Source organism: Ascaphus truei, chromosome 3 (genome assembly GCF_040206685.1).
Source record: "Ascaphus truei isolate aAscTru1 chromosome 3, aAscTru1.hap1, whole genome shotgun sequence".
Classification (NCBI taxonomy): domain Eukaryota; kingdom Metazoa; phylum Chordata; class Amphibia; order Anura; family Ascaphidae; genus Ascaphus; species Ascaphus truei.
In genome coordinates, this window is record NC_134485.1 from 233579589 (window position 1) to 233606785 (window position 27197).

Consider the following 27197-nt stretch of genomic DNA (forward strand, 5'->3'; position numbering starts at 1 on the left):
ATGCAATGAACAGTTTAAGCAGTTCAAAAATATCCAACTCATCTAATATGTAGTACAGTGGTTCAGCTTCAGGAGATCCTCAAATTAATCTTCCACATTTTAGCTTTTCCTTTGAAGGTTGGAAATTAGGGGGTCTCTGGAGCCAACCATGTTGTTTCCAGGTACAGGGACCCTCTGGTTCACGAGATACTTGGGGTAAAGGTGCCGGTATTGCTTCCTGGTTTTCAGATCCCCTCTATCCTGCGGTGCCAAGAGGAAGCCACAATGGATGACATTGCGCCTTGCTACTGCTGCGCATGATGATTTACATTCCCATACATGGAGGGGGCTGAATGCCGGTACCTTTGCCTGCAAGCATCTCAGGAACTGAGCCATGTTATTGTCAGCCCTGGGGATCCCCTGATCACATTTAATACACACATGCATTAAAAAAATAAACACGGCAGCCAGGATTGCAGATTTAAGCGACAGACGTGTTCCTTTAACATGTTCCCCATCAGCCAATCCCAAAACTTTGTTTATGATTTGTTTTTTCCCCCTTCCTCTCAAGGGATCCTTTAGAATGGCCACTGTTGAGACTTAAGGACTGCTGTACCATTCGGTCCCGATGACGGCAAGCATTGAAAGTGCTGCAGTATGAGCTCCCTAAATCAGCCTCTTACAAAAAGCAGCAAGTGCAGTCCATTAGTACATTACAATTTGTGGTTACACGGTTTGGAGGGAGGACTCCAGTCAGGATTTCTCAATTTATGAGTAAGAAAATCAAAAACGGAAATGAAAATATTTGCCAGGGAGAACCTTGCCAAGTACCTCAACGTAACTGGCACCATTAAGCAAATGATGAATACGTAGTATTTAGGCTTAAAAGAGAAAACGCAATGAAAAATTCCCCTTCATGCACTGCAGCACAGAATAAAGGGAATATAAATATCCAGTTCCATACTCAGTTTGAACACCATCACTTACCCCCCATGGCTCTCTTTTTGTAGCCTATGTAAAGAATGTGCAGCTAAATTAAATTATACTGTATATTTTACTCCTTAGCACTGTGTTTTTCAACAGGGGTTACTAGGAGCCCATGGGTTCCCGGACATCCCGAAAGGGTTACCAGCAATTTTAAGGTCATTTAGAAATTGTACCAAATATAGATGAATTTATGAGGCATCTGATCTCAGTCTCGCTATTAGAGAGGGTTGGGGTTCCTTACAATGCATCTGATCTCAGACATGCTATTAGAGAGGGTTGGGGTTCCGCAGAATTTCACAATATAATATTAGGGTTCCTCAAACAAACAAACGGTTAAAAAAAAACCAAACAAAAAAAAAACACTGACCTCGCATCATGCCAAGTTACACTAGAACGCATAATATGGGACAATTAAAAAGACCCTTTCAAAGTACTATTGTAAAAAACAACTATAGAAAGATAGTGTCATTCGTTTTACCTTGTAGGCTTCCACCTGTTGCTGACTTGCTTCCAACTCTCCCTTTAGTGAGGCCTGGAGAATTGAGTGGTCCGATACCTGGCATTGGGATGAAACATAGGGGATAGTAACAAGCCAAGAAAATGAAACCAGAAGATTTGTTTTAGCACTCCTGGAAAACTGCCATGAGCGAATGTACTTACCGATTGCTTTGAGTCAGCAAGCTCCTTTTTGGTTTTCACCAGCAGCTGCTTCATCTTTGTGCTCTGCTCCTCGTGCTGTTCTACGGTTGACTGCAGTGAAGCTAGTTGATAAAAGATATAAAAGGCGCAGAGATATAAAAACTGTACAAAACAATACGAAAAAGGTAGTTCTAACAAAAAAATGACATAATGGTAGACTGTTTCTATAGTATATTCTGATCTTGGGTAAATGGCACAAAGCAAATGTGCGGATTTGTGAAAAATAAATAAAAAATAAACTACTGATCATGCATTAAAGAGAAAAGTACATGAGTTAATTATGATCACGTACCAATGTGTATGTAGTAATTATTTATATGAACAAAAAAGATCACAAGAAAATAGAGGAACAGCAGTGATCATAGGCTAATACAGTAGAAATGAATTTGTCTTTCCTGAACCCAATTTCTAACCGAATACTCGAAGAAATTAGTAGCAATCCGTTAAATTAGAACTGAAAGAATCCAAAATAACACCCTCTCTGGCATAGAGGTCTGTATCAAATAGACATTGTGTTCAGATCGCCAACATAAAAAGGTGCTGATGCTAAAGCAGACAATGATATTGCCAGCTTTAATCAGCAGAAGGGAAGCTAAATAAACTTGGGAGCACAACTTCCTAAATTTGAAGTTAGAAGGTTTTATTAAGGGACCAGAAACAAAAGCACAGGATGAAGTTTTAGGCTGTAAACAGAAGCTACCAACAATCATACATGTTTGCTTACATATTTCTTCTCGCAGCATTTCCTGTTTCTGCTTCTGGATTCGGACCTCCTGCTCCAGATCCTCCAGCTGGCTGCTCTTGCTGGAAATCTTTTGATTGAGCTCTTTGACCAAGCGATCATAATCTGCTATTTCCATGTCCATCAGTGTGCTCTGCTGTGCATCCTGAATGAAAAGAATGTGCCAAGACAAAGCAGGGAATTACATGCTCCGCCAAAGACGGCAATGCCTGATGGCTTTAATATGATCCATCTGAAAATATTTTAGCTGAAATGAATTACCAACCCCTCAGGAATTACAGTTACTACAAAGAATTTTTTTTTACTTCCTTTTTGGGCAAATGTTTTGCACAAGAACTGCACATTTGTAGAATGTTTTTTCACTCAAAAAAAAAAATAAAATGTTGTAAATTTACATATTAGGTCACAATAATGAAATAATGTTTCTACACGAAAGGAACTGTGTTTTTAAAATTAAAATTCATAAAAGGTCAAATTTCCAAAGAACTTACTTAGTATCTCATCCACACAGTAAAAATATATGTTTGAATTCCATATTATCCATGCAAACATATAAATGCATACTAAACGCACACAATAAATATTCACATAAAAGGTCTGTCCGACATCTGAAATGTTATCAACTCTTTCAATAACCAAACAGACCAGAAAAGCACTGCAGAGCACAGGAGCAGAGTCATGCCTTGTTGGCCACTGGAGAAGCAGTCCGCTTAGAGGAGCTATTAGGATGGAATGACAACCGATTTGCAAACATGTGTGAGCGCATGTGATTTTGTTTCAAGCACCCCTTGTCTACACATCACATATGTGCCCCACAAGGTGGATCTCCACTGCATTACCTTCCTGACTAGCTCAAGTTCATGCATGGTTTTCTGAAGCTGCTTCTTTTCCTTTTGAAGCTGTGTCTGAAGATCTTCAAGTTGTTTCTGGGCACAGCTGTGATCCTAAAAAGGAGAAGAAGTGAGTAAAGACAGTGACTGGCACAGAGTTAGAAGCAGGGGGAACCTGGCTCAAATCCCGGTGTCGGCTCCTTGTGACCTTGGGCAACTCATTTTATCTCCCTGTGCCCCAGGCACCAAAAACATAGATTGTAAGCTCTACGGGGCAGGGACCTGTGCCTGCAAAATGTCTCTGTAAAGCGCTATGCAAAACTATCAGCGCTATACAAGAACATGCAATTATTATTATTAAAAGTGACAAAGCTGGTTACATTTCCAGAACACATTAGAATCCAATGTGTGGCTGGAGAGGGATCTTACAAACAGGTTACTGGGACGTCCATGCAGCAGTACATTTATTGTAATGATAAATAGGAAACAAATCCAATGGTTTAAATAAAATAAGGGGGGGAAGAGAGAGGATTTTCCATCCCAAAGATCATGTCTGGACCCTTTTTACCTACACCACAGTTGAGTCATTACTTTGATTTGTATACTGTAGTTGATGGGCTATGTAATAAACAAAATAAGAGCAACAGGATAGTGCCCTCAGGCTGAAACAATAAACACTGTGTAAGACTTAAGAACATTAGATCAGCATCACATTTTATTGCTGGGAAAGTAGGGTCATTATAACGTATTATTTTAAGGTGCGGTTTTTACTAAGAGGTGCACTGTGACGCTATCCAAGCACATGAAGGCCTTTTACTCTTTAATTGCCATCCAGAGGCAAAAGACATCCTATGGACTAAAAGCACTTACAAAATATAGTCCAATGTGTTGGTGTTTTAACTGCTCTGCATGCATCTTGTTCCAGTTTATTAATTGCATTATTCTGGTATAAAGTCAGCAGTGCACACGGCTTTCCTTTTTTCTGTTTTTAATATTGCTTTTTGAAATGGTTCATTCCACTCTCCTGAACCCCAGAATGAGCTGACAACATTCCAACAACGCAACACACTCTGCTGACATCATCGCAGTGATGAGGACAACCAAGGCCCGGGTGTGTGAGCCTCACACGTGGCGTGAGATTACCGTCAGACCGCTATCTGTGGTTGCAGACAAGACCAAGACCAGTCACTGCTGGTGTGTACTGAAACCCTGCAAGAGTCTCTCTACTGCCAAATACAGAATGATGTTATCAGTATCACACTATGTACCGCTCCTCGATCTAGAAATACCTCCACAAGTAGACTCGTTTTACTTGCACACACACCCGCCCCCGAACGACATGGCTCGATATGCGAGTGCACAATTTATAGAATACCAGTCCTCTAATCATTTGTGACATACTACATCTTGTGCGCTTAGGTCACCATTTGACTCCTCCTATTTCCTGTGAGGATCCAGAGTGGGGCCCTCAGACTGAGCAGCAAGATATAGTGACAGAATATATCACTGTATTTACAGTTTTATTTTCACCTCATTTCCTCACCTTCGATAGTTGAATAGTATGCTTCTGGTGTTTGACAGACAGACAGACAGACAGACAGACAGACAGACAGACAGACAGACAGACAGACAGACACACTGATTTGAATACATAAATACATAAAAATACACACATACAATGTATCTGTTGGTATATTTCAAATCATCACCACCTACTGGCAAAGTCCTTTTAAGGATTTCACACACAATTCTTGCAAAATGTGTACCTTCATCTTTTGCTCCTTCAGCAATCTTTCAGCTTCCAGTTCTTTATCCGTTGCAGTTTTGGCTCTCTGCATTTCTATTATCTGCGCTTCAAGTAACTTGTTGTTGGACTGCAAGGTTTCAATGCGGGCCACAAAGTCTTCATTTGCATAGTATAGCTTCTCTTCCTGGAATAGAATAATAACATTTCTCCTTAGAGGAGCAATCCAAGCCATCAACTTAAAATGTTATTTTTTTAAACATTGGTTTGAAGCAGGGGTCTGAACCCCATTAATTTCAGCTCGGTGGACTCCTTTCAATGCTTTTCAAAGCTTCTGCGTCACGTGGGCCAACAGAAATTTGCATCGGATGACGTTACGACTTCCTATTGGCCCACAGGGTGCGGGACCTTTGAGAAGCAGCCATTACGTGAACCCTGCTAGCCAAGCAGATACTTGCACCAAGTAGAGAGAAAAGTACAGTATCGCTGGAAGCAGGGGATCCCCAGAGCTGAAAGGGAATGGGGTTCAGCTCCGGAGACTCCCTGCTTCTAATGTGATCTGTGATTGTGGCATCTACGCCATTCATATGCTTCTTATACCAATAACTAAAAGATCTGTAATAACGTTTTTATGATCATATAAAGCATGTTTTTCATATTCCAAAACACAACCGCACAAGTAAATAAATATTGTTCTTAGTAACCTCAACCCCATCATCATGTTCAGAAAATGGGCTGAAATTGTGCAGTAAACGGTACCATGCTTAAATGACGGAAGGCCTTTTTTTGTAGGGCACCTAAGCACATGAAACTGTAAGACAATGTCATTCACCTCAAGAGTAGCTGCCTGGAGCCGTTTAGAGAGCTCTTCCACGTGGCGTTCATTATTATCAGCCCGCTCCTTCTCCATGTCCAGGCGCTCTGCTTGCCGATCGTACTCTCGCGAAAGATTCTGTAGGCGCACAAACAATAAAAAACACAACATACAGCATACATTCAAGAATAAAACATTTAATATTTATATGAATAGTTCCCAGCCCAATAATGAATATCTATACAGCTTTAAAAATAAAACAAATGTGTTAAAGATATACGAGCATTGTTCTTTCCCAAACAAATGTGCAATTTTAACACCTACTTAAAAGAAAAGTATACATAGATGTGTGATATATTAAGATAATGTAGGCACTGAAAGGATTAACAGGACACTGCTTTCACTTGGTTAGAAACAAATAGTGTTGTAATGTAACCATTAGTAGCCGTGTAAATACTATTAATTCTAGTCTCATGTGCCAAAAGATGTGAGCACCTGTACCTGATATTCTTCTGCACCATGAACAAGATCCTTCATGGAAGATGCCAAATTGTCTTTTTCTGTCCTTATTAGGTCCAACGCCTCTCTTGTTGACTGAACCTTAACAGCAAAGTACAAAGAAGACGGTGTGACCACCAATCACGACTGTAAAATACACGCGCTGAACTAAAACGGAGTGAAATATTTAGCAACGTTTTTAAAGGTGAAAAGGAGTATTAATGGTAGAGATATTTATTTGAGGGGTTAAATCTGGACCGTGGATGCATTTTCTTAAACCAAAATCCAAGAGCTATAATATTATAATCTTGTAACTTTAGTTTGTAAACCTTGGGAGCCGAGACATGGAAGAAGTTTGATTTCTTCTGGCTACGTAGCCCCTTTTGTTTGAGATCACGGGGTGACCAATGCTCTATCTTCCCCTCCCCTAAACTGGCTTTAAGATAAGGAGAGGTGGGATAAGAGTAGAGGAAACATGACTAAAACCCTTCCTCATTCTGGACCCTCTGAACAAAAAGGAATTTGTGCTTCCTTTCCAAAGAGGGGAGTGAAAAATAAATAAATACTACAAGTCGACCAATTATTTGCTTTACGTCTGGTTACACTACATTAGTTTTATTTAAGAGTATTGGATTGCTAGATATGTAAAAAAAAAAAAAAAGATGATGATGTACAAGTATCAGGGATTGCACCTTTGATGAAAAAAACAACCAGGAAAACCCTTGATGATGATAGCACTGCCTTCAAATCATTGGCTAACAGAGTCTAATAATTATTTAAGATGTTTCGCAGTCACAGAAACACGCAAATAGAATGGAGGGACATCAACAATAATTTGGGTAAAAAAACAAACAAAAAAAAAAAAAACACAAAAAGTATGACACTGGGCAAGACTAGAAACAGAAATCTGTAACCATAATCACCTCTTTTTTACTGGAGTCCAATTCCCTCTTTGCTTTGATGGCAACGGCTTTAATCTTGTTACATTTTTCTTCTCTCTCCTTTGATTCTTTCACCAGATTTTCTACAAGGACAATGTAATAGAGATAATCTGTTGAGCATTGCAAACATTACACTGCAACAAAAACACAAGCAAAATTGGAACCAAGACGGTACAAATTGTTTTATTGTCCAAAACATTATTTCAGGAAGTGGCTCTAAAAAAAAGCCTCTTGTATTCAGATGTCAAGTTTACCATATATGTAGCATTTGGAGTTAACAAAACACCTTAAAAATCTAACACAAAATAAATGTAGGATTACCTTAAAAGCATACAAAAATGCAAAAGAAAAAAGTAAACCAAAACGATATAACAAGCGTTGAGTAAAAGAGTACATGATTTTGAACAATTCTGTCACATAACAGTATTTTAGACTACAGTATACTGGATTTTTTTTTTATTATTTACCTTGGGAATGCCACAAGTAAATAATCTCTAACTTGGCTTCTATAAATTTGCCATTTATGTATAAACCATGTAACACTATTTGCACGTATCTATTATTTATCAAGCCTTTATGCTTGTCATCTTATCAAATATTATGAGAAGTGGAAGCAATGAGGTAAAGGAGAATTTCTCAAGTAAAAGACCTCAATAAAAAAACAGGCGTGTGCAAAAGTGCATCAAACTTGGGAGCCAGACAGAGTTTTTAAGAGCCAGAAGTTAAGTGGAAGCATGAAAAGTGGGGAAAGGGGTACGTTTAAGGCAGGGGTACGTTTAAGGCAGGGGTGCACAAACTTTTGCTGCTGCGCCCCTGCCTCCTCCGGTGCTCGCACCCCCCCCTTACTTTGATAATGTGATCCACCGCGTAATTTGACGCTCCGTTGCCATAGCAACGCCGCGAGTCACATGCCGGCACATGACCTTGCAGCGTCATTTGACGCTCCGTTGCCATGGAGACGCGTCCCGAAGCCAGCTGAATCTCGTTAAGTTGAGTTGCAGAGGCCTTGCTCGGTCCCTGGCATTTAATTTAAATGCCTTGGGGATGATCGTGGGGCCTCTGCAACCGCCGCGCCCCCCAGAAAAATCTCACCCCCCCAATTTGCGCACCCCTGCGTCTAAGGGTTTTGTTGTCCTGGAGAATTTGGGTGGTTTGTTGATCAAGTGTGAAGTGTATTATGCAGGAGGGGAGGACGTTTAGGGGGTTTGTAGAGCACGTGTGTAAGAAAAGCAGCGGTGGATTTAAAATATTTTAAGCAATCAGGTACTTCAGGGGTTAACCTTGGTTAGAAATGGTGTTAAACATACAATAATTGTTTTTTATAACAGATCAAGATCCTTCCTGTGTCTGTGCTGATCTGCAAAGAAGGTTTAATTGGGGTGAGCCATCACAGATGGCTCGCTAAAAAAAAAGTGAAAAATATTCAGTTTGGAAGGCTATAGACTATAGCCAGATCATGGGTGGGTCACAGACAGAGGTGACAAACAGGTCACCATGTAGTTGGATGGCTTGATTAGAAATGAGGATATTGTGGTACGATATCTATTCTGAAGAATAGCAGTTAGATATCTGTTAATGTTGCAAGGAGACAGTTAGTTGCAAGAAGGTCCAAGACTTGAGGCTTAGTAGATGGCAAGGGACCATCCATTTGTTACTCAAATTTAGGAGTCATTCAAAATTAGTATTGTTATATTCAGCGAACTTGCCTGAACCCATTGATAATACTCACGTCTAAGTACATATTTGGGAATTTAAGTTAGGACTTCTAAACGTTGCAAAAGGAAAGTTTTTTTCTGTTAAGTCGTAAAACTATCAACCCATGGCTGATTGATGACAGGCATATACAGCACAGCTCTGCAAAATGTTAGGCACCAGAGGTAATATTTTGGGGGGCCCGAGCTCGAATGGGATTTTTTCCATGCACGAGATAGTTTACCTATTTTATTTTGCAGTTCTGCTATATATGTTTTCTGCTCAAGTTCCAGTGCTGTTGATTTTGAAAGAGAATCCTGAAAAACAGCAAAAAAACAAAAAAGCAATTAAAAATGAAACATTACATTAAACAGCTTAACACTACCACTGTCCTACAAAAAGACACCCAAACAAGGAAGTTTTTTTTTAAATAAATCATGCGCAGTTGATCACGCAGAAAATGAACCCTGCAGACACAGGAATTGTTAAATGTCATATCACACAGACCCATAAATAAAATAAAACAAGGCTGGTGTTTGCAAAAGTCACCTCATCAGTAGGCACGGCACAAACTGTGCAGGCAGCACTGTCATCCTTCTACATTTACAAGTTTCTCAAAGCAGACGATTGATAACCAGCCAGGAAAATAACCATTATTAAGAACATACTATTTACGATAGCTCTGCCAATCTTGACTAATTAGCACTTGTCTTCAGCAAATAAACTACCCACCATCATTGATTGGAACAGATGAAATTGTAATTTGTATGCAGGAGTGATCAAGAGTTCTTTAAAAAGGACAAATTTATTTAAAGTAGCAACCCAGTAATCTTCTCAACTTTGTTCTAGAGTGCTCTGAAAACAAAAAGCAATATAGTATGTTTAAAGCCAACGCACATCTGCGGGACATATCTAATGCTTTTTACATGTTGTGTTCAGAATAAAAAGGTCTTTGTTTTTAAAATCAGAGTTTTTTGCTTCATTTGTAGGTCGGGAGTACCATGACCTCATTTGAGTTGCTGCATGGAAAAATTTTAGAACTTCTGCACAGCTGCCAATGTGCATTTGGATCAACCTCAGAGACCTTACCCCCAATACTACTGCTGTGGAGGCCCCTACGACAGCAAAGTGCTAGAAATAGGAAAAAAGGTGGCTTTTGGCGTTTTACAAAGCGCTGTAAAAGAAGAAAATTATTCAGTCAAGTTTTGGGTGATTTTCCTGTACAGAAGACCAAACCAAAGTTTGAATTACTCAAAAGCAAAGCATATTTGTTGAGTGGCTAATAGAACAAAATTGGCCTATTCCATTTCTTATTCATGACAGACCTATTTTGATCAATATTATTATTATTAATAATCTTTCCTCATCCACACTGACCCCCATGGAAGTTCTGATCATTTATATATCTTGAAAATAATAACTCCCTAAATGGCATCATAGGGGACCCTGTCAGACAGTAGTGAGATACAGATCACTTAACAGAACAAAAGCCTTGCAGCCTAACATTTGTTGCAATTACCGTATTTCCTCGATTGTAAGACGCCTTCGATTGTAAGACGCACCATCGATTTGGCCCTTACAATCAAGGAAAATTACTTTTTCACTTACCATGTTTCAGGAGAGGTCCCATGTCAGCGGAGGATGAAGCAGGCGGCGGCAGGGGAGGTCCCACATCTGCAGATGGTTGAAGATGGACAGCGAGTGGGTGTGCGTTAGCAGGACAGGTCCAAAGTCTCCAGGTGAATGAAGATAAGAAGACAGCGGGCGTGCAGTGGGATGTGGCGGCAGGAGATCATAATAGCAGGAGAGTTGAGCAGGGTCAGAGCGGCATGGGGGAACGGCTTGGGAGGTGCACACTGTAACCGGAAGTCAGACACCGGTCAACTAACGGTGTGACAGTGTGCACCTCCCAAGCCGTACCCCTATGCCGCTCTGCTCCTGCTATTATGATCTATTAGCCGCCTCCACCACCGCACGCCCGCTGTCTTCTTATCTTCATTCACCTGCAGACTTGGCACCTGTACTGCCACCGCCACCGCATTCCCGCACTCTGTCCATCTTCAACCATCTGCAGATGTGAGACCTCTCCTGTCGCCGCCGCACACTTCGTCCTCCGCTGACATGGGACCTCTCCTGAAACATGTTGAGTGAAAAGAGGGATACTTTTTTTAATACATCGATTCTAAGACGCCCCCCCCCCGATTTCAGACATGTGGAAATCGAAAAAAAGGTGCGTTTTAGAATTGAGGAAATAGGGTAAGTGTAGTCCCCTTGGTTCCCGAGATAGTTACTGGGGAAGGTGCTGCACGTACTTCATGGAGATTTAAAAGCCACTCGTAATGCAGGCCAATAGAAAGCCAATACTGATTATGTCATGGCTTCCTATTGGCTGTCACAATGCAGGAGATTTAAGCTTCTATTTTCTTTCCCCAAGAAGGGTGGCACCTTTCCTGATATCGTGGGTACGCGCAGGGGGTCCCTGGAGCTAAATCAACATGGTTCAGCTACAGAGACCTCTGCTTTCAAGCCACATAAAAAAAAAAAAAAAAAAAGGGAGAGATTCTGTTAAAATAGCAATCCAAGTCCACCTAAACCAGGGGTCCCCCTGGAGTTTCATGGTCCCCTGATGTTCAAAATGGCAGCAGGGGTCAGGGCTCTTTCCAGTGGTCAATAGAAAGCCACGTCATTGAGAGGATGTTACGGCTTTCTACCGGTGACCCCAGCAGACATGTTTGTAGTTTTTCTTTTTAAGACACTACAAAGCATATAAAAGTTATTTTAAACGGGAAATGGAGGGGTCACAGCTTGCAGGATCACAGCTAAGCTCTGGAGAAATCTCTGGTCAACGTAAAGGAGAGAAGTGTGGCGGCTTTAACTAAAGCAAAAAAACAAACGAATGTACAGAATTATAAAAAGTCACTCCTACAAAAACAAAAAGTCAAGTTCCCTCAAGTAACTAGTCAACCAAGTTTGAAACCTCAACCTCCAAATCATACAGAACTGAAAACCAGTAATGGAAAAGCTCAGAAGCGTACAATACAATAAGGTGGTGAGTGTGTGTGCGTGCAAAACACGGGCCAATAGGAAGTTCGATAGGAAATGTATGACATTGTGACTTCCTATTGGATAACCACAGGTAACATCCCTAAAACAGACAAGTGCACCAGCTCAATAAATGAAGTATCTGGGAAACGGGGTCCCCGTAGCTGAAAATGGCACTGTTCAGCTTCATGGGACTCCACGGGTTAAATTGAATAAAATAAATACCTACATTTGGTGGGATTACTGCTATTAATAGTGCACGATAAAGTAAATAAAGACTAACCTTCACAGAAGCAATTTCCAGTGTAAGAGTATTGATATCCGACTCCTTATTTTCCGGCAAGCATTGCAGGTCTTCCTGTTTGGACCGCAGGAGCTCTTGCTTTTCTAGAGCATCCAAGTCACTAGTCACCCTTTCAACATGAGAAAGAAGTTCCTGGTTTTCGAGCTTCGCTTTCTCAAGTGAATTCTTCATCTCTAGCAGATCCCCTTGCAGCGCTTCTTTGTCCGCCAGGGTTGCCTCCAATTCTTCTTTCAAAAGCACTTTTTCTCTAGAGTAGTCACTCAATAATGCTCCTAGTTCTGCGCACTGAGACTCCATTTCTTCCTGTAGTCTCTTAAATTGAACAGATCGCTCGTCTCTCTGCAAAACCATGTGCTGTTTTTCTTCATTAATCTGAGATACTGCTTCGCTAATGGCTTGAAGCATATAATTTATATCTTGTTCTTCATGGTCAATTGACAATGTCTCTATAAGAACAACAACCTGACATTTGGCCGATTTCATCTGCTGCTGTTCACTTTCAAACAACTTTGTCACTTGTTCTTTGTCTTCTGCTACCAGCTGCAGTTTTATTTTTAATTCTTTTAGTTCATCTCTTAATGTCAAACAGTCGCTGTGTTCAGACATGAAGCTATCCAAGTCTCTCCTCATAAAGTCCTTTTCTTCATTAAGTCTCAGCACTTCATCATGACAATTTTTTGACTCAATCTCCAGCTTTTGTCTGTCAAGAACAAAAGTTTCCAGCTGCTGTTGAAGGCTTTCTATTTTTTTGTGACTCTGGTCCCTACTGTCCACAGCTTGTTGTAGTTGTTCAGTCAGTTCCTCAAGTTTTTGCTTGAGTTCAGCATTAAGCTTTGCATGATCTTTGGCTTCTTGTTGTAAAGTCAAAACCCTAGCTTGTTCACTCTTGCATATCTCCTGCAGATTATGGATTTCCTCACTTGACGATTTAATATTGGTACATGTGTCAGCGTTTTGCATCCTGAATTGACCTAGTTTGACCTCCAGGTCTTTAAGCATATCATCTTTCTGGTGCACGGATGCCATCACTGCTTCGTTTTTCTGCCGCAAGTTATTAATTTGAAGCTGAAGTTCTTCGCATTCAGTTTGCTTGCACGATAACACCTCTACTTCGGCCTGGAGCCTGTTCACAGTTTCGAGCAGCTCATTTTTGTCTTTGTAAGCAGTTCTCAGCTTCTGCTGCAGCTCATGGACATCTGTGGCCTGTTGCTGCTTCATTGTTGCAAACTCCTGGCTGATCTTTCCAGCAGATTCCCCTAGCTCAGCCTGGAGATTAACAAGTGTTTCCCTCAAGTTCTCATAACTGTTTACGGCCTCCTCTTTCTCTTGCTGAAGTGTGCCACATTGTTCCTTAAGAAGCCGTATTTCACACACAAAGGACAACCTCTCATTTTCAAAGTGTGATGATATTGCTTCTTTTATCTCAGATATTTCTTTCTTATGCTGTTCTCTCATAGCTTGAATTCCTTCACTGTGTTGCTTTACTAATCTACCAGAATCCTCTTTTGTGCCTTGAAGTTGAGATTTTAATTTTTCTATTAAGCCATTGTAGTCTTCTATGGCAAGCTGCAGTTCATTTATCTTAAATTCCAATTCCTCTCGTTCATGAAAGTATTCACTCTTTAGATGTTGGACTTCCATTTCCAGCTTTATTTTCACATTGTTGGTATAGGTCAGTTCATCTTTTAGAATGCTTTGTTGAGACTCAAACTCTGTCAAAAGACTTTCTAAGTGCTCAATTTTACCCTCGCTATCGAGAGGGGTTTTATTTCGGACATCAAAAATGTTGCTGCTCTCCTCTAATTTTTCTCTGAGAAGTCGAATTTCATTTTTATGCTTCTCATTATTTTCTCCTAATTCCTCGATGAGCAGCTTCTCTTTTTCCACATACTGGTTATCCAAGTCTTGCATTGTATCTCTCTCTCGCTCACACTCCCCAGCTGCAGTTTCAAGCTGATGCATTAGGTCCGACACTTCATCCTGATGAATAGACGTGAGCCTCAGTAGCTGTGCATGAAGATTCTGGATCTCGCTGTGGTACTGCTCAGAATAAGCTGTTTGAGCATCTTTAAGATTGGTGATTTCTTGGTTCTTCTCTTCAGCAACTGCTTCCAGTGCCTTGTGCAAACCAGATATCTGATCCTCGTAGGTTGGACGGATGTGCTGAATTTCCGCCTCCAGTTTTTTAATCTCCAATTCTAGGTTTTGCTGCAAGTTCAACTCATCAGCAAGTGAATGCTGTTTTTTAAGCGCATCCTGCAGTTCTCCCCTCAGAGACTCCACCTCTTCCTTGTGCTTGCTCCGAGCTTGCATCGATGCATCCTTCATGGCTTCAATTTCTTTTGAGAAACTATTGCTTGATTGCTCCCACTGCTGCTGTAGTTCAGAAACTTTCATGGCAGCCACCTACAAAATACAGTCACAAAGAAAGGCATGGTAACCGAATAAAAAAACAATATGGCAATCATAAGAAACGTCAAAATGTTTCTCTCTTCTGGATATGTTATTAGATGTTGTAGAATAGGGCAGCAAGCCATTCATTTGGCATATAACAGTTGCCAACTATATACTAATACTATACATTTATTTGTCACACGATTACATGATTTTTTTTTTTTTCCAGAGATGGCTGCGCCTAAAGTTCTCTAAAAGACCAACACCTCGTACAAACACTGGATGAAGGTTTTAGTTTCTCATAAGGATAACCAACACTAAACTTTCTTTTCATAACTTATGAACTAAATAGGTATAAAGTGTAACTGTGACAGGCAAAGGGAACTCTTCAAATATTGATACTTGGCATTTAGAGCCATGTAGGACCAAAGTGAAAGAATGGCCATCTAATGGTTAAAATCTTGGTGACCGCCAGTCCTTCTACAGAATAGGATATTGATCATATTTTTTCTTATGGTGAAAATGTCTGGAGAAGCTCATTTTAACAGGATAAGTGTTGCAAAAGTTGTCATGATGCCTTCATTAGCCAAACAACCAAGTTAGGAAGAAAAATTATGAAAAAATAAAATTTTAAAAAAAATTGTACATTGTTCACAATAAGTTATATATTTAAACTTGGGGCGACTCCATTTTTTTCTTCTAAGTAAGCCAGCTACATTGATAAGTGGTTTACTTTTTTTTGTCTTCTACGTGGCATAACAGGGCAGACAACACTTCAGACACAAATAGTGCAGCAGTAACTCTTTGTACCTTCCAGATAAGTAGACAGCACAGTAAATGATTATAGCAATACCAAAACGTGAAGAGCTGGTATTTCTTGGAAAAATTAGAACACAGCATTACCTCGGCTTCGTGTTTTATTTTAACATGTTCTTTCTTCAAAGAAACCAACTGCTGCTGACTCTCTGCCTTTTCCAAAAGAACGGAGTCTAACCGGTCAGTGAGTGCCTGATAGAAATGATAGAAACACATTGATAAGGTTGTTTAGGGACTTCTGCAAAATAAAGAACAATGACCATTTACTGACCACTCAAAAACCAACTTGGGTACACTGGAATATTAACTGTGTATATTCAGTTTTTAGCAGGAAATAGTCTTACGAGTGACCAAATGTTTGTTCAGTTGGCTCTCTTAACGGCTTCTTGCTTGGCAAACATTTTGTACAGCTGGTTCGTCGCTATTTGTTAAAAAGTAATCAGCTATCGGGATAGGAAAATGTTAGCCAATTCATTGCTGGTAGCGAAATGCACTGGAAGCGTCTCGCACTGAGGGGGACGCACGTTTCCCCTCCCCCCAAAGACATTCTGTTCAAGTGGAATTTATGGAGACTTCCAGAAATAGGTGTTCATGAAAGTACATTGATTAATAGACCACGTGCTAGAAGCAGAATGTGCATCATGTACCTGAAGTCACAGTAAGCATTTAATAGGTTGACGTTGGGAGTGCGGGGGGAAAAAAAAAAGTGAGGTAAAAATAGCCCTAGTTACAAAAAAACCCCACTGAAAATATTAATACAACTCAACCCCATTATAACGCGGTTTGCGCGTAGACCCCGAATATATTAAAAAAAAAAAATAAAATAAAAAAGGGGGGGTTTGCCCACACTCACAGCCCACACTCACAGCCCACACTCACAGCCCACACTCACAGCCCACACTCACAGCCCACACTCACAGCCCACACTCACAGCCCACACTCACAGCCCCCTCCCCACCTTTGGTGTCGGCTGCTGAGATCGGGGCGGAAAATCGGAGCGGGGCGGAAAATCGGAGCAGGGCGGGGAAATCAGAGCGGAGCAGGGAAATCGGAGCAGGGCGAGGAAATCGGAGCGGGGCAATCGGAGCGGGGCAATCGGAGCGGAGCAATCGGAGCGGAGCAATCGGAGCGGAGCGGGGAAATCGGAGCGGGCTGGGGAAATCAGAGCGGGGCTAAGAGAGGCTGCTTATTGAAGTGCGAGGGGAGTTACGGTGGCTGCTGGGGGACATGTAGGGCTGGAGGACTTGTAGGGCTGGCCTCACGCCACCTCCTCCCAATCGGGCACGTGGCGGCAATATTTTTTTGTAAATTAGCTTGACCCCGGTTATAGCGCGGATCGGGTGCCCCCGAGGACCGCACTAGAACGGGGTTGAGCTGTAATTCTAATTTGATACAATTAAGTAAACAAATATTTTTACCTGCACGACTTCCTCTGCCCCCCCTGCAGCAGGTCTTGATTTGAGCCCTTCCATTTCTTTCTCTAGGTCTGTACATCAAGTAGAATTAGGTCAAAACAATACAATGTTTCAAAAAGTTCATAATGTCAAAGGTTCCAGACAAATGATGCTAGCAATATGTTGAAGTGTAGATGGTGGACTCTTTTTGTAACCTTTAAGTTTTCCATGCTAGGAGGATTAAATGCTCAAGGGTTTTTTCATGATCGCTACCGGATTGTTTTGTCATTAGACTTGAATACTGATCCAAATATATTTACTTTATAGTTTTGTAAAGAACATTATGTGATCACTAACTAAACGGCTACAAGTGAGGAACTGCAACCATGAACCTGGGGAGACAAAATGTAGTTGCTCTTCATTAGACACAAAAAGGTAACAATTGAACTTTGGTAAAATAACCGTAACTACGGTGATTTTGTGATTAGCGCCTTTGCACAATGGTGAACAATGAATGTAATGATGCAGGGGGCATTCATTTCCTCTACCTGGACAGTGAAACATCGTAGACAGCCGTAGATATTTACAATGTTTGATTTTGGTTGTTATGCAAGAACGCCCATCTAGGGTCAAGGACGCCCCACTAACACTGCATGTTACTTTTTCCTTGAAGACTAAGATGCTTTGTTTTAGCATGGTATTGCAACAGGATAGGCTTTTTATGGTTCATTAACCTATTTAAACTTGCGGGTAAAAATATTAAATCCATAGTCCTATTTAAACTTGCGGGTACACATTAAATCCATAGTCCATGCCTCTAAAAGCAGACTTTAGACATGGCACTCTAAGCTAAAATGGGAAGTTACATATGAACAAAATTCAACGTCTACAGCAAACGTGTCACAAAATGCGTAATGATGCTATGTTATGCTCAACTCCCACCTGTACATCTTGCTTTAAATTTCTGAATGTGCATCATCTGCTTCTTTGCAAATTTGATGAGATCTTCCTTCGGCAGTGTGTCCAGCTGCAAAATATAAGCAACCATCATTATACACAAAGCAGGTTATAAGCATTTAATGTTTTTGGGTTATTGAGGAAAAACTAAACTAAAAGTTGTGCTAGATGTCTACGTCAGATACATTGCCTCTTTTGTTGAAAGTAAAAGACATGTGGGTGGAGCACACTTGAATTTCCAGGAGAGTACTATTAGCAAAGGAAGATGAACATATAGTGACCTCATTCAATTGTTAATAAGTAGATGCGTCACAACGATAATTAAAAGGTTGGGTGCTGGAAAAAATTATAAATAAATAAAATTAAAAAAAAAGTGTATTGCTATGTCTGGTTGAATAAATGCACCCTTTAAATACTTTTTGCATAAGAACACAAATTGAATGAACTTTCCATCTGTTTTACTTATGAGCAAAGGATTAAACAGGTGTGTGATATGGACACTAGGCCATAATGTGAGTAGGAGGGATTATGCCAACGTCACAGGTGTTTAATCACTTTTAGTCATATAAGCAATGTTAGGAGTGCACATTTGTATCTTAACAAAGGTCCAAGGGATTGACCGAAACGTCTATTGATTAAAGACAATGTTGTAATATTTCAATAGTCCTCTGGAGTGCTGCTCTATTGTCCATATAACAGACAGGAATGTGTCTTACCTTTGATTTGCCCGCCCCTGGTGTGGCTGGGGATGAGAGGCCATCCTGTCCAGTGTCCTGTACAGAAATTATTTTGATATAAAAAGTATGTAGCATCAAGTATTTCATTTTTATGCGATCAATAATTATTTTGCATTCTGTATTTAACCAGTATACAGGATTTCTTAGGCCGGGTCCATGGTGAGAGCGTGCCTGTAGCTGGAGATATTTGTGGCCTAGAGGTAGACGCAGCGGGGAGGCATGGCCGTGACATCACAGAGCTAGTTCACCCTTCCTTATTGGGTGAACCGCTTATGTGACCAAGCTGTCACGCGCCAGAAACAAAATTTGTCTGCTCATGGATCGTGTTTTTTTTTTAATAAATCAGTTCTGTAGTAAGAAAAAATACATTTAGCATTTTCTGTTTTTAAAAAAACCACTTTGAAAGACCAATTGTCTTGTATTCTATTTTAACAGCCATTTGCTAAGGCACTGCCCCTTCATGTCCTGTCACAAGCCCTGGCACACCCCTTTGTCAGCCCTGCCCTCCCTCTAGCACATGTCAGTGCAGGAGTGCTCATGAATATTCATGAGCTTCCACTGAGTGACAGAAGCAGAAGAAAAACATATGCCAGCTCTAATGATGTCACCAAATTTCGCCGATCAATACATGGAGAACGAATTGACTGGCAGCTATACAGTTCTTTAGGTAAGTAGAGATTGCCCACATGAAACTATTGAAGTAAAAAAATAAATTAAAAAAACAAAACTGAACTGCAGCTTTAAGAGGGTTACACTACTAATGTTAATCACACATTGGCAAGTACAGCAACTACCTGAAACCAATACAAAATTAGTGCCAACAGCAGAAAATACCACAAATGTCTGTAGCTATATTTAATCGTAAGATGAACATATTTTGGGCCCGACCCTTATTCTGTGACATACATATACATCTGCAGACATATGTACGCAACACAGATTATTAGTCGGTTTATAGCACTGCAATGTAGCATAACATGGTCAATAGTTACTGAAATATTTGGGGCAAAGTAAATATTGTGTTTTAGGTTTCATTTCAAGAAACATGATGGAATTCAAACGGATGAATAAAAGACCTTTACATTCAAGAATACATGTAATTACAGCTGGGACCCAGTAACTAAACTCACAATGAGCTTCTTTGTTTGACTGGCAGGGAACCAGTCCTGTGCTTACTGCAAGCTCGTGGAATGCAAGTCCTCTTGCATACAGGTATAACAAATTATATGCCACATGGGCAGTAAATATCCCTTCTCTGTACACGGCTAACATTTTACCTCATACACTTATTACCACTCCCGACACTCAAAAAGCATCAGATTCCCAAAGGGCTCCCTTGAATTAAAGAATTTTTCAAAATCGTTCATTTCATAGATGTCCTGTCCTGCTGTGGATTAATATTACTACATAATCCTTACCTATAGAGTTTACGTTTTTGCAATGCTTTTAGCTGGATTTCATCAGGGACGTCAAGATAACGAGCATGCAAGTTGATGTTGCAGACCAGTCCTGTTGCTCTTTAATTAGGTCACATTTTTAACACAGTTTTACCCTAAACGTATGCATTGCTTTGTTAGAAAACCTTAGATTATGGCAGATTTAATATCTTCACATACACCAAAAGCCTGAGCAGCAGTTGACATTTAGGTAACCCGATAGCAGCTCTCGCTTATTCCGATCGAAACTTGGCTTATTATTACCAGGAGGAATATTCACGTTAAAACCTAACAATATTTGCTCACTTTAGTTAGGACTGCAAGACCAGGGAAAAAAAACCTTCATATAAACTACGTTTATTGAGCAATACATATGACAGTTCCCAATTAAAGTATTACTTAATGACATTCTTGACATTTGCCAGTTCCGGGTCACTATCAAGTGCATCACAGAAAGTATATTTATCTTCCACACCCTGGTCGTGTTGACCCATAATGCTTTAGAGCAAAGTTAAGCAGGCTTATGATGTCAGCACATGCCTCATGTATGCAAATTAAAATACATTAGCACACCTGTGCTGTAGTGCCTATAATGAAAAAGTACAATAGTGTTCAGTTCAAGAGCGTACAAGTCAGTGGCCTTTATAATAAATATATTTATACTCCCTTCTTATGTAGAAAGTTTAAAGTATTCAAGTTAAACTCCCTTCCCCAATATCCTACCCAGAAAACAGAGAGAGAAAAAACACACCATTATTACAGCCTTCCAATAACTACAAAAGGTAAATACTAGAATAGGATAGTGGTCTCAAAGTGCTCAGTAGACATCACCAAACTACACATGGCTGACATGGCAATGGTCAGCTTGTTGGATATTTTAAGTTGTATATCTTTGCACAGCTGTAAGGGCATTGCAAGCACTGTATTTGGAAATAAGCATACTCAAGAACATGTTATAAATACTATCTGAATCCGGGTTACAGAAGGCATTTTATCTTCAGAACATGCCTTGAGGTTGACAAAGAGCAAAGTCTCCATCTTTGCCGATTACACTAAATTGTGTAAGGTAGTAAAATCAGAGTCATTTCTCTCCAGGAGTTGAATAGACTGGAGACTTGGGCAGGTAAATGGCAGATTAGGTTTAAAACAGTTAAATGTAAGATTATGCATTTGGCAAACAAGAATAAACAGGTGACTTACAAATTAAATGGGGCAAAATTAGATCATTCTTTGATGGAGAAGGATTTAGGAGTGCTAGTAGACAGGTGGCTTAGTAATAGTGCCCAATGTCATGCAGTAGCTGGTAAGGGAAAGAAGATCTCATCTGCATTAAACGGGGAATGAATGAAAATAAGCATAATTATGCCACTGTATAAAGCATTAATAAGACTACACCTTGAATATGCAGTACAGTTTGGGAAATCACTGCATTAAAAAAAAAAAAAATATGGATCTAGTAAAAGTGAGATGATCCCCCACATTAGGGAGGATGGAAAATCTGATTTATGAGACGAGGCTAGAAAAATTAGATTTGTTTACATTAAAAAAGAGGCATCTAAGAGAGGATATGATAACTATATACAAATATATTCAGGGTCAATACAAGGAGCATTCAAAATAACTATTCATCCCAAGGGAAGTAAAAATGACACGGGGTCAACTCTTAAGAGTGGAAGAAAAGAGATTTCACCAACAAAGGAAAGGATTCTTTACAGTACAGATTGTTAAAATGTGGAATACATTAACCGTAGAGATTGTGATGACAGATACAATAGATATCTTAAAAAAAAAAAAGGGGGGGGGGGGAGATACGGGACATCTTTTTAGAAAATAAACCTATACAGTTATATACCCAATAAGTAAACATGGGAAGGATGTTGATCCAGGGAGAAATCTGATTGCCATTATTTGGAGTCAGGAAGGAATTCATTTTTCCCTTTATGAGATAGCATTGGATAAGGTTTCACTGGGGTTTTTTGTTTGCCTTCCTCTGGATCAAAATACTATAAATACCATCACGTGCTCACAGGAGTGCCGTACGTGACTAGGATGAAGTTTGAACACCCCTGTACAAGCCACGAAATCTCTCAAACCATAGATGTATCTGCCCTGTAACTTATTTCTTCTGAAAGCAGCCCGTCTGCATCAACAAGCTGTTGTAATAATAGTTTTCAAAACTTATTTAGTTGGAGTGGGACAGGATATCTGTGCATGGGGAGAGATCAGCAGATAGACTGCATAAAAGTAGAAAGGGAAGAGTATGTACTGTATGTGTAAATGTAAGCTGGTATACAAAATATATACACAAATAGTGTAAGACAGACTACTGGAGCGGGTGGTGCGATGAGAGTACTGTACACAAAGAAAGTGATAGGCATACCAAAAATATGCAAATATAGAATATTTTTGGTGTGCCTATCCCTTTGAGATTATATACCAGTGTGTGTGTGTGTATACACACACACGTAAAGGTGTGTATATATATATATATATATATATATATATATATATATATACATATACACACACATACGTAAAGGTATATATATATATAAATAGTTTGGTAAAGGTGTATATATATATATATATATATATATATATATATATATATATAAATAGTTTGGTAGTACTGTCTATCGTATATGTGCTTTTCTTGCACAGAAACCTAGGAGATGATTATATATATATATATATATATATATATATATATATATATATATATATATATATATAATAGAAATGTACACACACACACACACACACACACACACACACACACACACACACACACACACACACACACACACACACACACACACACACACACACACACACACACACACACACCAGAATAGAAAGTCAGTGTGAGGGTATTGTGGCGCACACACAGACTGGCTGCAGTGTCTCTGTGCCGGGCCCGGGCCACTGTGTGTGATCGCGCGCCCCCCGGCTCTCACCTCCATGTTGCCCGCAGCTGCACAGGCTCACACTCCGCCGCCACTTCCGCCTTCGTCACCTCTCTGACGTCACACGCCGAGTACCCACACGTCAGCGCGTCTGGAAACTAGTCTCACACCGTCCTGAAACCATGCGACGTCACCGGGAATGCGTTACCTGCCCTTCCCGGGTATTATCGCTATTGTACGAGGCGATTGTCAATGAGAATGTGATGGGGGCGGTGCCGGGGGAGGGAGCCATGTCAGTGATGTGTGTGCAGAGGGGGATGTGTGATATTTACCATGTCCTCGTGATATAAATATGCACACACACTGTTATACACCGGGATTCATGTGATATGTATAACCAATATTAATACACCAGTCCCTGTGATACATAGACCAATAATAATGCACTGGATATGTTCTGTTATGACCAAAAACAACTCTGTGATATAACCAGGGATTCTAGTTGTCGGTGTTTTATTTTATTTTTTAAATCGGTGTTTATTTAATTTCATGTTTAAATATTTTGCCATATGAAAACAGATCTGTGTTTTCTGTGTTTAAATAATATATAACAATAATAATAAAAAAAAGCAAACCAACTGTATCATCTTGTGTTTAGCTTGTTTTTATTTTTGGGGACCTGTGTGCCAGGGGCAGGAGTTGCAGTACCTGGTTGCCTCACTCCTGGCTGTCCGGTGCTGTTACCTCTTCCTGCGCCCGCACTGCTATAGGCTGCATCCTTTGTGCCGCTGACCGCGCTCATGTTTGAGAGTGGTGACGTCACCAACTCTCCAAGCATGAACGCTCGGCTATCGGCTTATTTATTTTTACATGCGAGCGGGGATATGGAGATGATCTCCCTCGGTAGAACTTGTACCTCTCCCCCCCAGTTAGATCACACACCAGGCCGGAGGTATATTGCAAACAGAAACGGTTTATTACTACACACTTTGCAGTAACACTACAGCTACGCAGCAGTCTTCTGCCGGATACAGTCTCCTTAGATCATCTCTCACTGGAGATGGTCCCTGGACCGTCACTACAGGCCAAGGGCACCCAAAGCCGTCCTAGCTCTTCCCCACCTCTCTACCGGAGGCAGAGGTATAATCACACTCACATCCCCGTAGGGAAGCGCACATGGATAGGCCCCAATCTCAGGCACCCAGTCGTGTGACCTTCCTCCCTCAAGTGGGAAGGAACAAACTCACTTTTTAGGGCGATCCTGCCCTTAAGTACAGCCAGAAGTCGAACACCCAGTTGTCCCAGCTACAACAGGATGTACCACCCCCTGCTGTCACTCAAGTGCAGTACCAAAGGTGAAGGGGAAAACCCAACACCAACTACTGGCAATCCTGTGAATACCAGGGTTTACTGCCAGCCTATTGGGTAGATTAGTAGCCAGGGGGAACCCTGCTACATAGCTAATATAAACACAGTTTTTTGTGTCATATAACCAATAAAAGCGCTGGTGTCTGTGTGATATAACCAATAAAAAGCACCAATGTCCATGTGATATAACTGATAAAAACGCCGGTGTCTTTGTGATATAACTGATAAAAACGTCAGTGTCTGTGTGATATAACTGATAAAAACGCAGATGTCTGTGTGATATAACAATAAAAACATTAGCAACTGTAGTGCTGCTTGTTGCAGGGTACATGCAACTACACACGCGGGTTTCTTGACAAGGCTTATTTATTTAGCCTTAAAAGATATACAGCATACAAAAACAAAAATAGCTTTTCATCAGCAAACAAAAAGAAAAATGGATTTTTCTTCAGCAGACAAAACAAAACAGTTTCTCTTTAGCAGACAGTGTTAAAATCAGGCAGCTACCCTTTTCTATGCAGGAAACAGACAGTTCATAATTCATGTACTTTGAATAACAGACCTTGTTTCAGTAATCTTTTCAGTAGCTTACTCCTCTCTCCTCAACAGCCCCATGTGTCTACAGCCTGGGTTTTTAACACACCTTGATTAGGCAGCTGGGATCCAACTAATTGTCCTGAGGTTCCCAGCTGAAGTTAACCTAGTCAGTGCTGCACTGCAGACTAGACATAGGTTTTCCAGGCATATAGCTGGTGACTTTTATTTACCCTGTCACATTCCTCCCCTGTTAGTGTGTGGCTGGGGCTACGCACGGCTGAAGCCCGACCATCCACCCCTTCTCTAGAAAAGAAATCGGCATTTGCGTTCTCTTTTCCCAGCCTGTGCTGAATCTCAAATGAGAAGGGTTGGAAGGCCATATACCACCTAGTCAACCTAGCATTGGAATCCTTCATACTATTTAACCACTTCAGTGGAGCATGATCCGTCACCAAAGTAAAATGGACTCCTGCCAGGTAATGCCTCAAAGCCTCGATTGCCCACTTTACTGCGAGGCACTCTTTCTCAATCACTGAGTAGTTTTTTTCCCTTGGGAACAATTTCCTACTCAGGAAAAGGATAGGGTGTTCAACTCCCTCAAACTGTTGTGACAACACTGCCCCTAGCCCTATCTCTGATGCATCTGTTTGCACTATAAAAGGGATGTTGAAGTCCGGGCTTCTAAGGATGGGACCCTCTGATACACACCTTTTTATGTCCTCAAAGGCTCTCTGACAATCCCTTGGCCATACCACTTGTGTAGGGCACACTTTTTTGTGAGGTCCGTTACAGGGGCTGCCACTTCCGAATAGTTGGGGATGAACCGCCGGTAGTACCCTGCTAAACCCAGCAGAGAGCGTACCTGTGTTTTTGTTTGGGGGGTCGGAACTTCTTTCAGGGCAACTACCTTGTCGGCTAGTGGCCTTACTTTTCCACCTCCCACTGCATACCCTAAGTATTTAGTTTCCGCCTTACCCAGGGCACATTTCTTAGGGTTGGCTGTGAGCCCTGCCTCTCTTAGAGATTTGAGGACCGCTTTCAGCCTATTTAGATGGGCCCGCCAGTGTTTACTATAAATGACAATGTCATCTAGGTAGGCTGCGGCATAATTCCTATGGGGCCTCAGTACCTTATCCATGAGTCTCTGAAATGTGGCTGGGGCTCCATGCAGTCCAAATGGCATTGTCACAAACTGGTATAAACCCATGGGAGTGGCAAAGGCTATTTTGCATTTGGACTTTTCCTCTATTTGGTATTTGCCAGTATCCTTTTGTCAAGTCCAGTGTGGATATATATTCCGCGTTACCAAGGGCGTCAATTAATTCGTCCACCCTTGGCATCGGATATGCGTCAAACTTGGATACCGCATTGACCTTTCGGAGGTCCACACAAAATCTTACCTTCCCATCGGGTTTAGGGACCATAATTAGTGGAATACACCACTCACTGCATGATTCCTCAATCACTCCTAAGTGTAACATTTCTGGTACCTCCTTCTCTACCAGAGCCCAACGACTTTCAGGCAACCTATAAGGACGGGAACGTACTTTTACCCCAGGTGCTGTCTCGATTGCATGGGAAATTAAGTTAGTTTGTCCTGGTAAGTCAGAAAAAACATCATGGAATTGTGTAATTATTGCTAACAAGTCCCCTTTTTGTTCAGAGGACAACTGTTTACCCATTGGGATTTTATCGTCACTCACGATGTTCTCCCGTGGAGGCTGAGGACCCAAGTCCGGTTCCTCCTCCACCGGGTGGATGAATAGAGACCGCTGCATCTTCCAGGGTTTCAGCAAGTTCACATGGTAAATTTGTTTACCCTTCCTGGACCCTGGTTGAGCGATCTCATAATCCACATCACCCGTACGGCGGAGTACTTCGAATGGGCCCTGCCATTTGGCCAGGAGTTTACTCTCGCAACTGGGTAACAATAACATCACCTGGTCTCCTGGGTGAAACACTGTCATGCGAGCATTCTGATTGTAATGTCTCTCCTGACTGTCCTGGGCTGATCTAAGATTCTCCCTGGCAAAATGGCCGACCACATCTAGGCGCTTCCTAAGGTCTAGTACATATTGCAGGGTATTCTTAGAAGGGGACCGCTGTTCCTCCCAGGACTCCTTTAGGAGGTCTAGGATACCCCGGGGTTGGCGGCCATAGAGCAATTCAAATTGAGAGAATCCCGTGGAGGCCTGGGGAACTTCCCGCACTGCAAACAGCAGAAAAGGGAGAAGTTCATCCCAGGCTCTCTTCTCTGAATCTACAAATTTCCTCAGCATCCCTTTTAGAGTTCGGTTAAATCTTTCCACCAATCCGTCAGTCTGTGGATGGTAGACCGATGTCCGAACAGACTTGACCTCTAGTAAATTTGTATACATTC

At 41.0% G+C, this 27197-nt stretch overlaps 1 protein-coding gene across 2 annotated transcripts in view; it reads right to left on the bottom strand.

Annotated features, from left to right (window-relative positions):
• GCC2 (GRIP and coiled-coil domain containing 2) overlaps window positions 1-23167 on the bottom strand; it is a 41415-nt gene extending 18248 nt beyond the window's left edge. Inside the window, exons 1-15 of one of the 2 annotated variants that reach the window (XM_075590333.1) lie at window positions 22964-23167; window positions 18550-18606; window positions 17819-17903; window positions 16901-16968; window positions 15570-15674; window positions 12252-14678; window positions 9171-9243; window positions 7217-7317; window positions 6297-6395; window positions 5814-5933; window positions 5004-5168; window positions 3247-3351; window positions 2390-2552; window positions 1627-1727; window positions 1445-1522 (exon numbers count right to left, since the gene is read on the bottom strand). In XM_075590333.1, coding sequence (XP_075446448.1) covers window positions 1445-1522; window positions 1627-1727; window positions 2390-2552; window positions 3247-3351; window positions 5004-5168; window positions 5814-5933; window positions 6297-6395; window positions 7217-7317; window positions 9171-9243; window positions 12252-14678; window positions 15570-15674; window positions 16901-16968; window positions 17819-17903; window positions 18550-18606; window positions 22964-22969 — 3753 coding nt within the window. In that variant the 5' untranslated portion in view covers window positions 22970-23167. Of the gene's footprint in view, window positions 1-1444; window positions 1523-1626; window positions 1728-2389; window positions 2553-3246; window positions 3352-5003; window positions 5169-5813; window positions 5934-6296; window positions 6396-7216; window positions 7318-9170; window positions 9244-12251; window positions 14679-15569; window positions 15675-16900; window positions 16969-17818; window positions 17904-18549; window positions 18607-19988; window positions 20166-22963 lie in introns of those variants that run through there. The other variant, XM_075590334.1, reaches the window with a different exon arrangement.
• Window positions 23168-27197: the final 4030 nt, after the last annotated feature.